This window comes from Acyrthosiphon pisum, chromosome X, assembly GCF_005508785.2.
Source record: "Acyrthosiphon pisum isolate AL4f chromosome X, pea_aphid_22Mar2018_4r6ur, whole genome shotgun sequence".
In the NCBI taxonomy this organism is placed as follows: domain Eukaryota; kingdom Metazoa; phylum Arthropoda; class Insecta; order Hemiptera; family Aphididae; genus Acyrthosiphon; species Acyrthosiphon pisum.
In genome coordinates this window covers 41,826,404-41,842,773 of record NC_042493.1, presented here as the reverse complement: position 1 = coordinate 41,842,773, position 16,370 = coordinate 41,826,404, and the positions used below count along the sequence as shown (strand labels likewise).

The window sequence follows — 16,370 nt, the reverse complement described above, 5'->3', positions numbered from 1 at the left end:
AGAAAAGCGGGTAGTTGGGAAAACATATTATATGAACCTTTTTATTAGCTCCGAAACCCAAATATTCATGGGATAAATAATCATCACTACCGAGTTCTGTGGGTGGAAAAGAACACTCTATCGATTTCAAAGAATCGAAACCCTCTAATTCGTCGTTAATACTTTTGCTAACTAGACCAGATAATGGTGTTCTGGAAAAATATCCATTTTCTTCTTCAGCTAAAATATATTTTTCTAATTCTTCATCTTCTTGATTTTCGTTTTCATTTTCATCATCATAATCATGTGATACTTGTTTTTTGTTACCATTAAGTATTTCATTTAATAGCTGCAACAAAATACATTACGATGTATAATATTTTATAATTATTCAAATTAGGTACAGATAATAATTTTTGTTAAAAGAAGTGAGGACGCTACGCTTGCATTTGTTGTCTCTGTCTTACAAAGTGCGTTGTAAGGCAAATTTACGCTTAGTAATTAACGTTTAGCTTCGTTTGTTTAAAAATTAAAATGAATTAACCATTTATGAAACTTAATGTTAAGAATATTATCTGGGTTTGTTAGTGGGTATTTTACGATGATTCAGTTTTTAAACGAGTTTTAATTGCGCTATTGCCTATATTATAAACGCAAAACTCGTTCATAAATATAATTAGGTATCATAAAAATCCGACATACAAACACAGATATTGTTCTTACCATTAAGTTTCATAATAGGTCAATTCTCTCCAATCTTTAAACTAACGAAGATACAAGTTAACTACTGAACGTAAATTTGATATAATATGTTATTTACTTGTAAGATGGAGACAACAAATGCAGGTAAAACGTCCTCTTAATAGAAAGCATGATATAAATTTAAAAAAATTACCAATATTATATTGGACTTGAGAATATATATAGTACCTAAATAAAATTTTTACTGCTTACCGTTAGTTTATATTCTAATTCTTTATTTTTCCAATCACACTCCAAAATGTAATAGTTACGTTTTAAACCTATTATTTTACCCCAATATCTGTGAACATGAATAGGTTCATTACAATTTTTAAACTAAAAATAGGCAATATTTTAATAGTATTATCTAAAATATATGTACCTAATATTTTTAAATTTTCCTAGTTGTGACATTTGGTCTATAGTTATTCCAATAAGATGAGCTTCATCATTTGTTATGCCACACCCTGCTTTATTGAAGATATTATTGATTTTTGATAAGTCTTGTACTTTAACCTCATCCATTTCTTCATTGTATTGTATATCATCATATTCACCTTCGAGTTCATACCCATAGGATATGCTACTTGTCTTATATTCTCTAACATTATATATGGTATCCTAAAGTTCACCATGCATGCAAAATGTTTAAATTTTATCCCATTTAAAAGTTAATATTAATACAACATTAATATAAATTAAACAATACTTTATATATTTCTATTATTTTTTTATAAATGTCAATGTCAATGTTATTCAAAAAATTTAAATCAGGATCTGGTTGTAGTTTCTGATATAGCATCTTAATATTTTCACTGTAGTATTCAAAATATGTTATCGGCTGTATAGGATTTTGAAATATAAACATATCTAATAACGTTTGAATATGAGTGTACCTGTACAACAATTATGTACCATCTATAATGCAATAATTACTAGCCATAATAAGCAAATACCATACAAACTAATGCCGCAATTTTCTTTACTTATCATGTAAGTCAACAACTCACTGGATACGGATTTTAGCATTGAGTTTCTACTTTTCATATTTGTAGTTTTTCTATTGGTTTTAGCTTTATTGTTTATTTTTCCTAAAATATTTAACATTTTTGAAAATTGTTTTCTACTATTTCTATTAAATTGAATCTAAAATAATAAGATAATGTTACGTATATGAAAGGAATATAATTTATAATACATACAAATAAAACTATTATGAGTTTTGTTGTCAAGGTACCTATTTACACACTTACATAGTATGATATTGTATACATAAACATAATATGCTATATAACCTATATATTATTTTAAGTAAAAATAAGATTCACAATTTATTTTGCTTTCTAATTAAACAGTTTTATTTAAACTCAAGCAATAAAATAATAACAAGTTACCAAGTGTTAGAGATGATAGTTAATAATAATTTAGAAAACTTAGTATTCTGTTTTATATTTTGTTTATTTATTATTTCCATATCCTACAATTTTAATATTCTTTCATTGAGTATGCAGCATGCATAATAAGGGATACCAATAAAATATATTATGTTTATTATATAGATTATATAGTAATTTACTCATATTACCTATAAGGAATAGAAATGTTGATTCATATACAATTGAAGAATAAATCAAGACTTTAGTAGGTAATATTTTACTATAGTCTGCAAGTCGATCATAGAAAAATATATATTTTAACTATCTTAAGAGGATGTCAGCGCATATTCGTTTTCTCACACACAACATAACAAAACGCGTTTACGTAAAGTAATCTTTTCTATGCGTTTAAGTAATCTTAGAGTAAACTATTACAAAAAAGGTGGAGAGTTATATTTTTGAGGGAATGATTTACCGATTTTATATTTTATTAATATTTGACTTTGTATTCCACTTTCAAAATAAATAAAAAAATGTTGTAAATTTAAATGATGTTTAAATTGATTTGAGACAATATTTAGACAAATCGATATGTCATTCCCTCAAAAGTATTATTCTCTATCTTTTTTGTAATAGGTCACTTTACTCTAAGATTAGTTAAACGAATAGAAAAAAAGATTTTGCGTAAATGTGTTTTGTCTATGTTGCGTGTGAGCCAGAGAGAGAAGACGAATAGTGCGCTGACATCCTCTTAAATATTATAAACATAAATTACTTATGCTATAATTCACAGGTACTTTTTTTTTTACATAAACTGTTTGGATCAACTAAGAATAACAGGGACTACTCTTATAAAAACATATGGTTTAAAAAGTGAAGGAACACAACGTGACTTAGACGTCAGATTTCAGACCTCCAACACTGAAACTGATAAATAAGCGCTCCAATCTCCTCTAAAATATTAAAACGCTTAAATTCGACTAGGTATAATTAATTCATTATTAAAAAAAATTGTTTATTATTTTTTTAAACGTATTTTTATTATTTTATAATGAAATATATTCTATATAATATATTTAATTTTTAATTATTAGTCAATAGAATACCACAGAGTAAATGTACTATTATAAGCAACCTTACATTTTCTTCCTGGAATTTCTAATTGTTATCATATTTTCATAAATATTTTCTAATAAATTAACAAAAAATCACATACATTTTTAAACATTATTATATTTGTGTATGAACATTGAACAATGAATTTATTATAGATATAAAACATTTTGAATAAGATCAATAAAATATATGACAAAATATTTCAAAATGCATTACAGATATATTTTATTAGGTAGGTAGATGAAAATATTATTAACTGGCAAGATTCAAAAATATTTTTTAAAAATATTATTAAAGTATGACATTTATGTACAAATTATATCACAAAAATTATTATTTATTTATAGTGACAACCTTCATACTACACCTATGCAAATACATACCTTAAATATTTTGTTTGTATAATAAATAGGTGTTTCTTAAACATTTAGAGATTGATATATTTTACGTGTATAAAATATTAATACTAATAATAACATTATTATAAATTATAATAATAGTAAATATGATTAACAATATTAGCCTATTTTATACTTAAATAATTTTTTTTAGAAATTAATTTCAAAAACAGTTACGAAAACATGAAAATACTCGCTTATAGCTAAATATATACTTTTAATATTTCATAAGTGCAAGATAGATATTTAATCAAATATTCAAATTTAACAATAATTATGTAAAAAATTAAAAAAAAAAATTAAATAAACATTTTAACACTAATAATATTAAAAATATTGAAAACACTGATAATGCCGATATTTTAAGTCAAATACATAATAAAAACTTAAAGCCATACAGAGATTTCCTTATAAAATAATTAATACATAACATAATGCTATGTCACGTTAAAGTGTGATACACATATAGGTAAACGTGTTTCATATATATTATATTTCTGGGACTATATCAAAACATTTTGAATTCATTATTTTGTTAAATTTAAACTATATTAATTTTTTAAATCTTATTATATATAAATAAAAAAAATAATAATAATTATAATATGGGTAAATCTTTGTTACCATCAAACCTAAAGAAAATATTTAAGAAAATAACAAAAAATAAATAAATAATAATGTATTAATATTATATACCAAATCATTTAAATAAATATATAATTTTGAATGATAAGTTAAAATAAAGTATAAGATTTTTTAGTTAACCAATTAAGGCATATGGAGAAATTAATGAAGATACGTCTGATTAAAATAATTATAATTTTTTTAATTTTAAAATGAATATGGTTAATAAAAATTTGAAATATAACTTATAATCTAATAATATAGTAAAACTAAATTAATTTAAACAGGTAGTAATGTACAAGTATATTTTGGCAGGTAGGTATGGAAATAAGTTATGTAATTATGTTAGTACCAATTTGTTTTTATTTAAACAAGAAACAATTAACATTTTATCTAGCATTACAAATAATGTTAGAACTATAATTCATATAACTATAGATATCAATATAAAATATACATATAACTAAATGAGTTTATAAAAAGGAGATTAATTTTCTGAATCAAATATGCGTACCCTTACACGTTGCTTATAATGATACTCTTTTAAGTACGCCTTTAATAATTTTGGAAGTTTCAATTGATTGACATCATCATATGTAATTTGACTACAAATAGCTGCGCGGCATGTGTGTTGCAAAGAAAATGTGAAATTTCGATGTAACGGTATGGTCAGCATAGGTTCAAAGAACATACAGCAGGTAGGATCTTTATAATGTTCTATTAGTCCGCAAACTGTAGATGATGCAAAGACGCCAGGATCCCTTGAATCAAAACTAAAGAGATGATTCCACTGTTCAATTCGTGCATGTAAAGAACGACCATATTTCCTGAAGCTTACAGAAAATAAATATTCTTCTTGAGCTGAATCTCTAAGTAAAAAGGTGCCCTCGGGTTTATTTTCAAGCAATTTTTCTGCCTCATATCTGTCCATTTTGCCCCAATAAAACGAACAATTTGTGATTTGAAGTAGATCAGGAACTAAGTAGTGAATGTAGTCAATGGATGTATGGATTCGATGGCTGTCATCCATATCATGTGGTGCAGTTAAAGCTGTAAGGGCAGCTCTATGGAATAACGAGGTTAAATTGTCTATAGTCATTTTGGGCAAACTAAATTCTACCAACTGTATGTGTAACCCAGGCCTGAATCCTGGTGGTGGTTCGATACCCTCTTGGATTTCTTTGGCCCGTTCTTTGTAAGCCCTGTCTTCAAAGTCTTCATTCATAAATAATTCTTCGCCACCTATATCATGCAGATCCATAAGGCCTTCATCAAATGAAGGTAATACCAACTGGCTATGACTTTCAAACGCGTTGAAAGCATTGAAAGCACCTTCAAAGTCAAGCATGTCTTGCGATGTTTCATCCTCTTCGTTCTGTTCTTCATCTTCGACTGGCACAGGAGAAGGATCGTACACCACATCGTCGTCGTCGTCCACTATATGATGATTGTCTTCCGTGCGCTCATATCGTGTGCACACGCACGTCTCGCTCTTGACTTCGCTTGGCTCGGGAACGTTTTCGGGTGGGTTATAGCACTTACTCTTCGACTTTGGGCGAGAACAGTTGAAACGCAACACCCAGTGGTTGAGCTTCTTGGAACCGGCCGTGCTCTTTGTCGAAGACGACTGCGTGTTCTTGGACGCCACCGTATCAACGCCGGCAGCCGTTGATGGCGCTTCGCAACCGTTCACGTTTTGGTCGTTGCTTGATGTGGACGGTGCGTCACTGTTGGAAACGTAAATGTTCTCGAAATGCTGCTGGTTCCCTGTGACCGGGACTCCGTGCACGGCACAGACGGGTACAGCTGCGGCTGCGGCGGGGCTGTACTCGCGCGAATTGTTCTTGACTCCCGCCGTCGACCCGTCGTTGTTTTTCGACGAGTCAGCATTCTTCCAAGACAACACGTCGCCAAGGCTGCTCACTTTTTGTCCCATTTTCACGTCAATCCAAACACGTCATTTATCAGAAACGGATAGAACGATCACACCGGAACGCATAAGAGTGAAAAAGAAAACGAACGGTAGACTCCCGAAATCAAAATGTCTTCCGGGACCGGATGTCGCGTCGCCCACCGACGACGTCGCGGTCGTCTCCGAGTCGTTCGCGCGTGTGGTGTACTGTGGTCCGTCGGACGGCGGCGGCGGCGGCAGCAGCGAGAGCGGAAAACGGTAAGATATTAACTAGGAAAATAACAGTTCAATATGAGACAATGACAACTACCTACGATCGTCGAATTGTTTTTTTTTGCTCGCGACAACTTCCGTCCGTGATAACCGACGACGACGATCCTATGAACGACTATAACATTTTCTATACAGCTTACACATTTATTATTATTATTATTATTATTATTATTATTATTATTATTATTGTGTTTCTCTGGTTGTGTTTCTCTGTAGCCTGCGCGTATCACCGCGACTATCATCGTTCGTTGTGCGTGTGCGCGCCCGTTTAATGTGTGCGCGTGCGTGTCGCATTATGCTGCGCATGCGTGTCTCATTGTGTTCCGTCGTGTGTGATCCCCCCCCCCCCGCGCGTCACCGCGTCGGGAACTCGGGCGTCCTCGCTGCTCGTAGTGTTGCTCGTTCCGCCGCGGCAGCGTTACTTTCACCATCACTCTTTTTTTTCTCGTACGTATCGCTGGTGCGCCGGATCGCGTCAGGCCATCGACTCTGCCGAGTCTACCTCCATACAATATGTGCTATTTTATCGCACCTCCATGGGGCTCCGTGCATACTGTAAAGTATTTCTAACCGCATCCCGGCACTGGTAGTTTTCAATATTCAGTACTTATATATACCAATCTACCTTCCTAGAGAGCCTTAATATTATTATATAATAATATAAACGCTCACTGCTAAAATCTTACCTACTAGGACACTATAGATACTGGGTATGCTACGCTGCCATTTTGCGACTAATAATGTTATGTGAATATTAATTTTCCCCCTTTATTTTATCATTTTAACATTGATTAATGAGTCGCAAAATGGTGGCATAGCATACCCATTATAATATGTAGAACCTTATACCTATGTCCTATAGTATACTGGCTTTTATGTCAATACGTCATATTCTATTAAGTAATATCCATATTATAATAAATAATACATAATATAGGTACCTACTTCTAAGTTTTAAAATACCTACCAAACGATAATTGACAATTGTTATGAATTTATAACTAATATATTATTATTATTTATTATCATAGGTAGATAATAAATAATAATAATAAATAATTAATCATAAATGTGGGTACCTGTAGTTGAAATCTTTAAATACGAAATTTACAATATTATTGTTTTTAATATATTATATAGTTACTTATAATATCATAATATTTTATAAAACAATTATTAAAATAAGTATAATAGGTATAATATGTACCATAATACATTCAGGTCCATTTTTAGGATTTTTGTGTTAACTAAATATTATTAAAAAGTAATGATTGATAATTTACGTAAAAAAAAATATATTAAATTTACCAATAAAATTATAAAATTATAAAAATGGTAAAATAGAATCCAAGATTAAATAATAAAATATCTTAGCGGTATCTTTTTTATCAGTAAATACGATTGTTATTTCTATTGTATTCTCGACAAATTTAGTTATTTCTAATAATAACTTAATAAAAATAAAGAACTAAAAATGAATTTATTGTTCAGTATCAGTATTCATAATACAATTAATAAATATTTAAATTACCAAAATTTACTTTTAACTATTACTTAGATATAATATGTATACAGTGTCGAGAAAATAGAGAATATGATTAGGTATAGTATAATAATTATTGTACTGGTATTTATTATCAATTTATAAAAAAGATAAGTATCTCTTTAAAGCCTGGGCAAATTAATGATTGTTAATTGAGTTAAGTTAAGTCGATGGTAAACATTTTGAAAAGTTTAAAGTTTACCTTAATGTTTTTTTAAGCTCAGCTAAGTTAAAAGTTATATGGAAACTTACAATCAACTTATTAAGTTAAGTTTTTATTTTATTTTTTTAAATAAATTAATAGCCAGTAATATGGTTTAAAATAATAAAAAGTAAATGTTTATGCAATATGTATCATCAATAAAGATTGTAATTATATTTATTATTTAATTATTTATAATATATTCGATTTTTTTTCATTCTCAGTTTTTTTTATTAGTAAAAAGTTTTATTTAATTTATAGTCTAGTTTTTGATGTTCAGGAGCCTGTTGTAAATGATAGGTACCACTAGAAATGTAGAAAAAATTGCGATTTTTGGTATACACTTTTTTTCAGTTCTATTGTTAAATAATATTGATGCGCAAATGATGTACGGCCTTTTAAACGGTCGATGCGTAAATGATGGATAATCCAAAAATCGAACGATGCGCAACTCCCTTACACAAAAGGTCAAAATTAACAATAGTGATGCGCAAACGACAACCGGTTGTTTGATTTATATGTATAAATAAGTGTATACAATAATTTACAAACTATTGTTAAAGTAAAATTAATATAGATAACAAAAAAAATAGTAAAAATGAGTTAATATTTTGAACAGTTGTAAAGCATATAGGCATTATTTAATGATGTTGGAAGTACAAGAGAATGTTTTTTTCCCATATTTCTCTGTAACACAATAATACAAATTTCTGATTACCTATTCATTTTAATTTAAAACTCACACGGAATCAAATGTATAAGTCAACAGTAAAACACAAAAATGTGATCGAAATATACGTATGAGTGATCGAACGGGTGTAACCGATGAGTTCAGACAAAATGTAAACCGTACGTCCGCACTTATATACTATTCAGATATAAAAGCAAAAATTTGGGATAAGACTAAAATAATGTTATAATATGCCTAATATGTAATATTGATAGGTAATAGGTATCAATAATTTGTATGTCTAAATTATTTTTAAAATACAATCGGCAACGTCGCAAATTAGTTTTGTGCGGAATCATGAGAATGAAAAGGTATAGGTACCCACACGGAATCGTGTAATGCGGAATCGTGAATCGTCGGTACCGCCTGCTACGCCTTCCGGCTCCGGCCGCTGTTAAATTAGCAAACATATTATGTTTGTTAGATGCGCATCCATCATTAAAGAAGTTGGCAAATGGTGAATTTTTCTTTCATTTAAACGTAATTTTTAACAAAATAGAGTACTTTAACGCAAAGTAATAGAGCGATGTCAGAAGCGGAAGCAATAACGCATCGTTTAGTGTGCGGATCATTGAATATGGTGCAGTATTCGCTGAGAAAAAAGATGTTGAAATCAGAAATAATATTATATTCTGTTGGGTATTTCATATTTTACCTTCTAATACACATTATTTTGCTGTCTACTTTACCTTCTATTAATTATTACTGTAATCTGTACGGTTTATAACAAAAAACCAAATCGGACTTTATTTCAAAAAATATAAAATTGCATTTTTTTTTAAGTGCACTTTTTTCCGGGTTATCAATGACATAGTTCATTATCCCGTGCGGGATAATAATAATATAATATAGGCATAAATCTACACAGGTTTTGGTTTGGACCAACGAATTAGGTATTCTCTCAAATATATTTGTATACGAACGAATGAATGATTTCTTAATTTCTTAAAATACTGATTATGACATTATGTAGCACACAGCCAACAAATCCACAACTCTATATAATTGATAAATATACAAATAAAATATTTATAATTTATTATGTAATAAATAATAGACTATAGTTGATTAAACAAAAACAAATGTCGTAAAAATGTGTCACTCATAAAGTTCCACCGTAAATATGGGCCTGATTAGTGTCATAATATAGTGGCATTAATTATTGAAGATATAAATCCTACTACTCTATTGTATTGAGTGTATTATTTGTCTTTTACGTCAATTATGATATATTGATGAATGGTAAAGACGGTTCAGCAGTGGAGTACCTATAATCGCTACCGCATATACTCCCAGTTTATTAATTATTACTTAGTCACACACTAACGTCTAATATTACTTACTCATTATAGTGATTAGTGTCATTACTCATTATTACATGATATAATATTAATATGATTTGTGGCTAATTATTTTACTCTATAGTATACAAAGTTCATTACGATTGTTAGCATAGCAAACTGCGCATAAGTTATGAATTCCTGGATAATATTAATATGACGATATCGAGACACGACTACCTACTCTACGCGCAGTGTATGACTGTATAGCTCACGATTGTATATTTGTATGTGGTATATATGGTTGCGCTTGGTTATGTAATTATGCGTCCATCATAATATTATGTTCTTCTCAAAAATATTCAAAACTTAAAGTCTTAGATAAAATTATTATCTAAGCATAATGTATACCGTGTCTGTAAATAGCACAACTGTGCTGCAACTTTATAATTATTATGCACACAACTCAAGCCAACGCGCTCAATTGCTATCATATCACTAACAATTATTTTTTTGCTTTTGTGATTGTCTTAGAATACATATTTTCCCAACTGTTATTATTATTCGTACACTATAAACAATAATATTAACAATATTATGTTAGCCGAAAAAAACACCGTTTTCCCGAGTCTTTTCAGACAAACCGGCTGAACGTGACCTTCATACAATTACAAGGAACCAGCGCCGGACATATCTGGTCCGTTGGGCGTACTACTGCATGATGTAGGTGATGGTAACAGACGGGGCTGTTCATGGTGAAGAGCACTCGTGACAGCCAATATAAATATAAATCAATCGAACCTCAACCAATATCGAGCTAACCCACAACCACCGGAATTCTTGTACCGGATCACGTGGTTCGACGGCAACTACCGGACCTGGACCAAGAGCAGGGCGAAGCAGGTTTTCTGGATTACGGCCCTGAAGAAGGGCTGCCACACCACGGCCTTTCCCAACACGTACTCTATGTTCCAGACCAGGTCCGGTCGCATGAAGATCAGTTGGTTCCGTCCGTACGATAGCAACAGCCAGGTCCGAAACATACCTACCACATCCCTCCTTGACTTGAACCACACGCACCAACAGGTTTCATCTTTATTTTTTAAAGTTATTATTACATTCGATGACTGTCGATGCGGTGTAATAATATTATCAAATCATTTTAGCCATGACGGCGATGTACCTAACAATAATTCGACCTCCGAAAATCTGTCAGTGTGTGTGTGTTTGTGCCATAATTGTGTTGAATATCAATCGTCGTTGACATCAAAAGCTCACTGTCGCGGGTCGACTCATCAACATTCACTACGAGATCGTGTGTGCGTGGGATGTTTGAATAATTATTTGTTTTTAAGTAATTTGTTTTCAACTGATCAATAAATGAACGTCATATTTTAACGAAATATATGGGTGGTAGTGTATAATTTACGCTCACATTTGACTTCTTGGTAAGCCGCCACGTTTAAAATTATTAAATTTGTGTCTGATTAATTTTTCGGTAGCCACTTTCGTGATGTCGAAATTATCAGTTATCTATTACACTCATTATTACGAATCCATTTTACTTGAATAATAATATAAAATGTACAACACAGCTATTATTACTCCCTCAACACTGTTACACGTGATATATTTTTCGTCGGTCATTGTGCCATGACTAACAAGCCTTAATACTACGGATACTGTTGTATACGCAGTTTTCAGTTAAGGTGACTCGGAACACAAAAACAATATAACGAACTAAAAATATGTAATCCAATAAAATGTTTAAGCACACACAAGTCAATAAGAATATCACGTATGCTGTATTCCGTAGAACTTACGTACCACGACTCCACGGCCTACTCTTCCTTTCGCCATACCTATACGTAATTTACATTTTAGTTGCCTCAGCACATTTGCTTCACTGGCCTACATCACATATTTTGTATCGTCATCTATTACTTATTGACTATGCTTAAAATTATACTAATTGTTATTTTATTACCTAATTGTTATCTTAACCTAGTTTGTTGGAATGCATGATTATGCATGATACAGCAATACCTACAGGTTTAAGATTTAATCAATTTAATCATAGGTAAACTTAGTTTTTTTGATTTTGCCATTGCTATTCCAACTTGTACTAAAATAAGATCCGTGTTATACGGTTTATGTTTAGCAAAACTTTTCAAAGCAATAATAACATAAAATCCCAACAACAATATTGCCCGGAAGTTAAAAATATCGTCCAATCAGGTTCGGAGTTTCGGACATTATATGTCATGTCCTACTCACTGTAGTTTCAGGTGTCCGATTCCACGAACCATGCACGTGGATGGTAAGGATTTCTTCTTTAAATAAATGTGTCGGATGAGCCCTATCCTGATATAGTTTTGTATGATCTCTATTAAATTGCTATTACCGTAGCAGGAAAATGCTAGGACAACCATTTATGTAATAATTACAACTAGCAGTATATCAAAAAACTACAAGTAAATTGTTTGCACTACCTACAATTTGCTTTAAACATTATTATTATTATTTTTTTTTTATCGTTCAAATTATAAGATTGTTATTGGTAGTATCATTATAGATATATTTTGATTACCTAGTTATACACTTAAACATACACACTGAATTGTATTTTCATCTGGAATGGGTCGATTTTATTAAAATATACAAACTGTTGCATCGATGGAATAATCGATTTTAAGTACCTATGTTATATTTTACCAATGCAATTGGGTTCACCTCATCGATTAAATATATGTTAAAGTTTATACATATTAAATTTGTTCAAGAAATCTCAAATAAAAATTTAATTTAATGCAGATTATATATATACTATGGATTATTTGGTTATTCAAATAGGTACATCAATCAATCACGATTACATGAGTCGTTGGAATAATATAATTTCATACCAATTGCAGGGTAGCTACAGCAGTATATTGCCTATATGCCATTAGTATAGGTATACCTGTTACTAGGTACCTGTATTTATATCGTTTAAAAATAAAAAACAGTTTAAGTTTGAAACATATTTAAATATGAATTATTTGTGATGAGTAAAAATATAGAATTTGTGCATATAGTTTATTTAAAATTTAATTTAAAATTTTTATCAAAATATTATTACCGTAAAATATAGATTTTGAGCGGAGCGATAAATGTATTTTTTTGTTGATTTTAAATATAGCTTGGCAGCAGAGGCCATTAGTTAACATGTCTTAATTACTATTTAAAATTATTAAACATTAGTAAAAAGTTTTGAGAGGGTGGGGGATTTTCTAATTTTCTCCTCCCATTTAGCTATGTCGTTTTCTTTTTTTGATCCCCCCTTTCAGAAATCATTTCTACGCCACTGCAACCACGTAACACACTAACACTGTATAATTAATATACTTTTTGTCTTTTTAACATAGTTTCAACGAACATGACAATATTATCATATTATTATAATATTATCAACGACAATATTATGACCAACCCATATTTTAGCAGTATTTATCGACATGTACATATTACCATAGATTTTTTTATGTAAATAATTCATTTTACACCAAATGTTGACTTAACCTCTTTATTATATGTGCAACCACGCATAATATAATTAGGTAGGTATTGTATTTTATTAGAACATTTTAGGTTTCTAAAATTGTAATTTTTTTGTTCGAGAATAAAAACATTTTTATAAATGAAAAGCATATAATTTAATGGCTCACGTTACATAATTAAGCCGTGATTATCGATCGTAGGTACATACTTATATCATTATAATTTTTATTTTTCTGAAAAGCGTTAATTTTGGTCTTAACTAATATGCAAAAAAGGGACCTTTTAATTATCTAATTGACACAAGCAAGCGGTGCCTCGATTGATCCAATGATCTTTCGGTCGATCAATCAAAAAGTCCATAAACATCAAAAAATTTGTTGAATGGCCTGTGGTGGAAAGAACACCTCGACGAGCACTTGTTTTGTAAATAGGTGCGTCATAATACGATCTCTTCTCGAACTGCGACTAAACAACATAGTAACAATGTATTTACAGTTATTTTCAGAATTTTTTTTTGCATTGTTATTTTGATCTGTTGGATACATTCATAAATCATATTAAGGAAATACAACATTGGTTTCCTTGTCAAAATGAAGTGTACAAAATACGAATTGATTCCCGGTATAGTTAATAGGGCTAGGATTTATATATGTAATATAAATTGGTAAAATATACATTTGGTTTATTAAAAATATGCAACTAAAAATGTAAAAAAATATGATACTTCGCGGTACAACTGCATACAAAAATATTGTATTTTTAACTTCTTGGGATTGTTTGAACTACCTATTTAAAGAGTTCCGTGGCAGAGATACATACTACGGTTTTTCAAATGATAATCCCTCACTCTCCGCATTTTCTACAGTAAATTATTCAGTGGATAATTTTTCTAAGTGTAAAGTGTATAATTTAACTCTAAAGTCAAAAAATTCAAAAAATGTACCCAACACTAGTAATGTAGGTATATGTAATGTAGGTATCTACATAATTTATTATAATTTGACCGGGATCCAATTCGATAACTTATTGGAAACCAACTCGTAGGCATCCCATATTTAATTTACATGCTATATTATAACTTATAAGTATACTATACTTTAATTCCCGGCTTGAAACAAATTATTGGAAGCGTGTCGAAAATAATTTTTGGATATGATTCATTTAATACTTGTAACTCTCGATCCCATCTAGCTCCTTCTAAAAATAAACCCTGAAAATATAAGTAGATACAAATTAAATATCATAGTTGTTGATGTGGCAATATAATTTTAGAAAATTTTAAAAGTTGTTATAATTTATTTTAAATATTATGTAATATTAAATTAAGCAAATTAAATCAAATTCTCAATCGTCGAAGCAGCGAATTAGGCACACATAATACTTACTATAATATGTATATTGTATGTAGTAGGTTCCTACCTAGTTAAAATAAGTATTAAGTCAAAGAAATGATAAAATTGACATCGACGACAATGTTATTATATCGAATTGCGTTATAACATTGGTATAGAAATGGCCATGGGTATACCGTATGCAACATGCACAGCTTAATAAATTAAACTATATTATAATAATATGCTAAACAAATTCACGTTGGTACCTATTTGATTTAGATAGATTTCTATGCTAAGACCATATCGAGTGAAAATTTGGCATATGTTAATTTTCAAAAATATTAGATTTTAGTTCTAGGTCACTTTATACGGTCGGATAAAAATCTAAAAAAAAATACATTTTTATTTAAACACATTATACTTTATAATATTCTTGATTGTATAATTTTCATGACTTAATATATGTATATATAAATATGTTATTAGATACCAGATAATATCTTGTCGAACATTTCAAAATGTTTATATAATTTATTATGACTTATGACTATTGTTGTCTTGTTTTGTTTCCTTTATAGGCACCTACCTACATTATACCTAAAATCTATACTATGTAATATGTATGTTTATGCTATGTACATAACAGTACAAAGTATTCTCACAAAGTTATGTCCTCATTTTGCATTTTAAAGTTCAGCCAATGGATCAAAGTGACCGTTTACCGTAGATTTCTGAATATTTTGAACTTATTATCTAATATTTTGACGTAACGCCGGGAACGGAAATAATACATGGCACATGGCACCTACATAAAATAAAATCTTAAAAAATAATTTATGGGTAGGCACTAGGTAGGTATATATGATAATATGGCTAAATGACCAATTTGTCAATGGGTGATCTCCAAAGTATGCATATTAGCCAACAAGCCCGGATTAAGACATTTTGAGGCCCAGGGGCCAAAGTTTCAAATGAGGCCCTTGTACGAAAAAAAAATATTAATGTATATAATGTGTTCCGGGGTGAAGTGACCAGCTGACGTCATATAAAAGTATACAAAAAATGATAAAGAAATAGCCTTTAAAGATTGGGTCTAACTTTTTTATTTTTTAAGTTATGGGCAAACTTTTTTTATCAAAATCATGCATATCACGCATTTGTTTATGTATTTTCAAAAGTATTTAATATTTGTATGTATTTTTTTTTTATTTTAAAGCTATTTAAATTTTAATTGTCCTATCAACACTCCAAAATACGCAATTGAACTAGAAATGCACTAATTATTTTTATTAAATTAAAAAAGTAGAAAAAAGTTGGCAAAA

The 16,370-nt window shown here is 29.9% G+C and overlaps 3 protein-coding genes and 1 long non-coding RNA gene across 4 annotated transcripts in view; 1 reads left to right on the top strand and 3 right to left on the bottom strand.

Annotated features, from left to right (window-relative positions):
* Positions 1 to 1,422, bottom strand: part of LOC100573077 (radial spoke head protein 6 homolog A-like) — a 1,634-nt gene extending 212 nt beyond the window's left edge. The window contains exons 1-3 of the mRNA XM_029485126.1: positions 1,103 to 1,422; positions 934 to 1,021; positions 9 to 328 (exon numbers count right to left, since the gene is read on the bottom strand). Of these exons, the coding sequence (XP_029340986.1) occupies positions 9 to 328; positions 934 to 1,021; positions 1,103 to 1,245 (551 nt within the window). The 5' untranslated portion in view covers positions 1,246 to 1,422. The remainder of the gene's footprint in view (positions 1 to 8; positions 329 to 933; positions 1,022 to 1,102) is intronic.
* A 2,940-nt stretch (positions 1,423 to 4,362) lies between these two features.
* On the bottom strand, positions 4,363 to 6,653 carry LOC100572991 (suppressor of cytokine signaling 5). Its single transcript, XM_003245204.4, has one exon. It carries the CDS (start codon positions 6,168 to 6,170, stop codon positions 4,722 to 4,724), a length of 1,449 nt encoding a protein of 482 aa, XP_003245252.1. The 5' UTR covers positions 6,171 to 6,653; the 3' UTR covers positions 4,363 to 4,721.
* A 2,981-nt stretch (positions 6,654 to 9,634) lies between these two features.
* On the top strand, positions 9,635 to 11,577 carry LOC115033501. The gene is made up of 2 exons (XR_003838863.1): positions 9,635 to 11,260; positions 11,341 to 11,577. It is a non-coding gene; the product is annotated as an uncharacterized LOC115033501 (long non-coding RNA).
* A 2,209-nt stretch (positions 11,578 to 13,786) lies between these two features.
* LOC100166753 (dynein heavy chain 3, axonemal-like) overlaps positions 13,787 to 16,370 on the bottom strand; it is a 34,601-nt gene continuing 32,017 nt past the window's right edge. Inside the window, exons 45-46 of the mRNA XM_029485125.1 lie at positions 14,811 to 14,924; positions 13,787 to 14,179 (exon numbers count right to left, since the gene is read on the bottom strand). Of these exons, the coding sequence (XP_029340985.1) occupies positions 13,997 to 14,179; positions 14,811 to 14,924 (297 nt within the window). The 3' untranslated portion in view covers positions 13,787 to 13,996. The remainder of the gene's footprint in view (positions 14,180 to 14,810; positions 14,925 to 16,370) is intronic.

Coding starts and splice junctions, on each gene's coding strand:
- LOC100572991 (XM_003245204.4), bottom strand. CDS start 6,170: ATGGGACAAAAAGTGAGCAGCCTTGGCGACGTGTTGTCTTGGAAGAAT.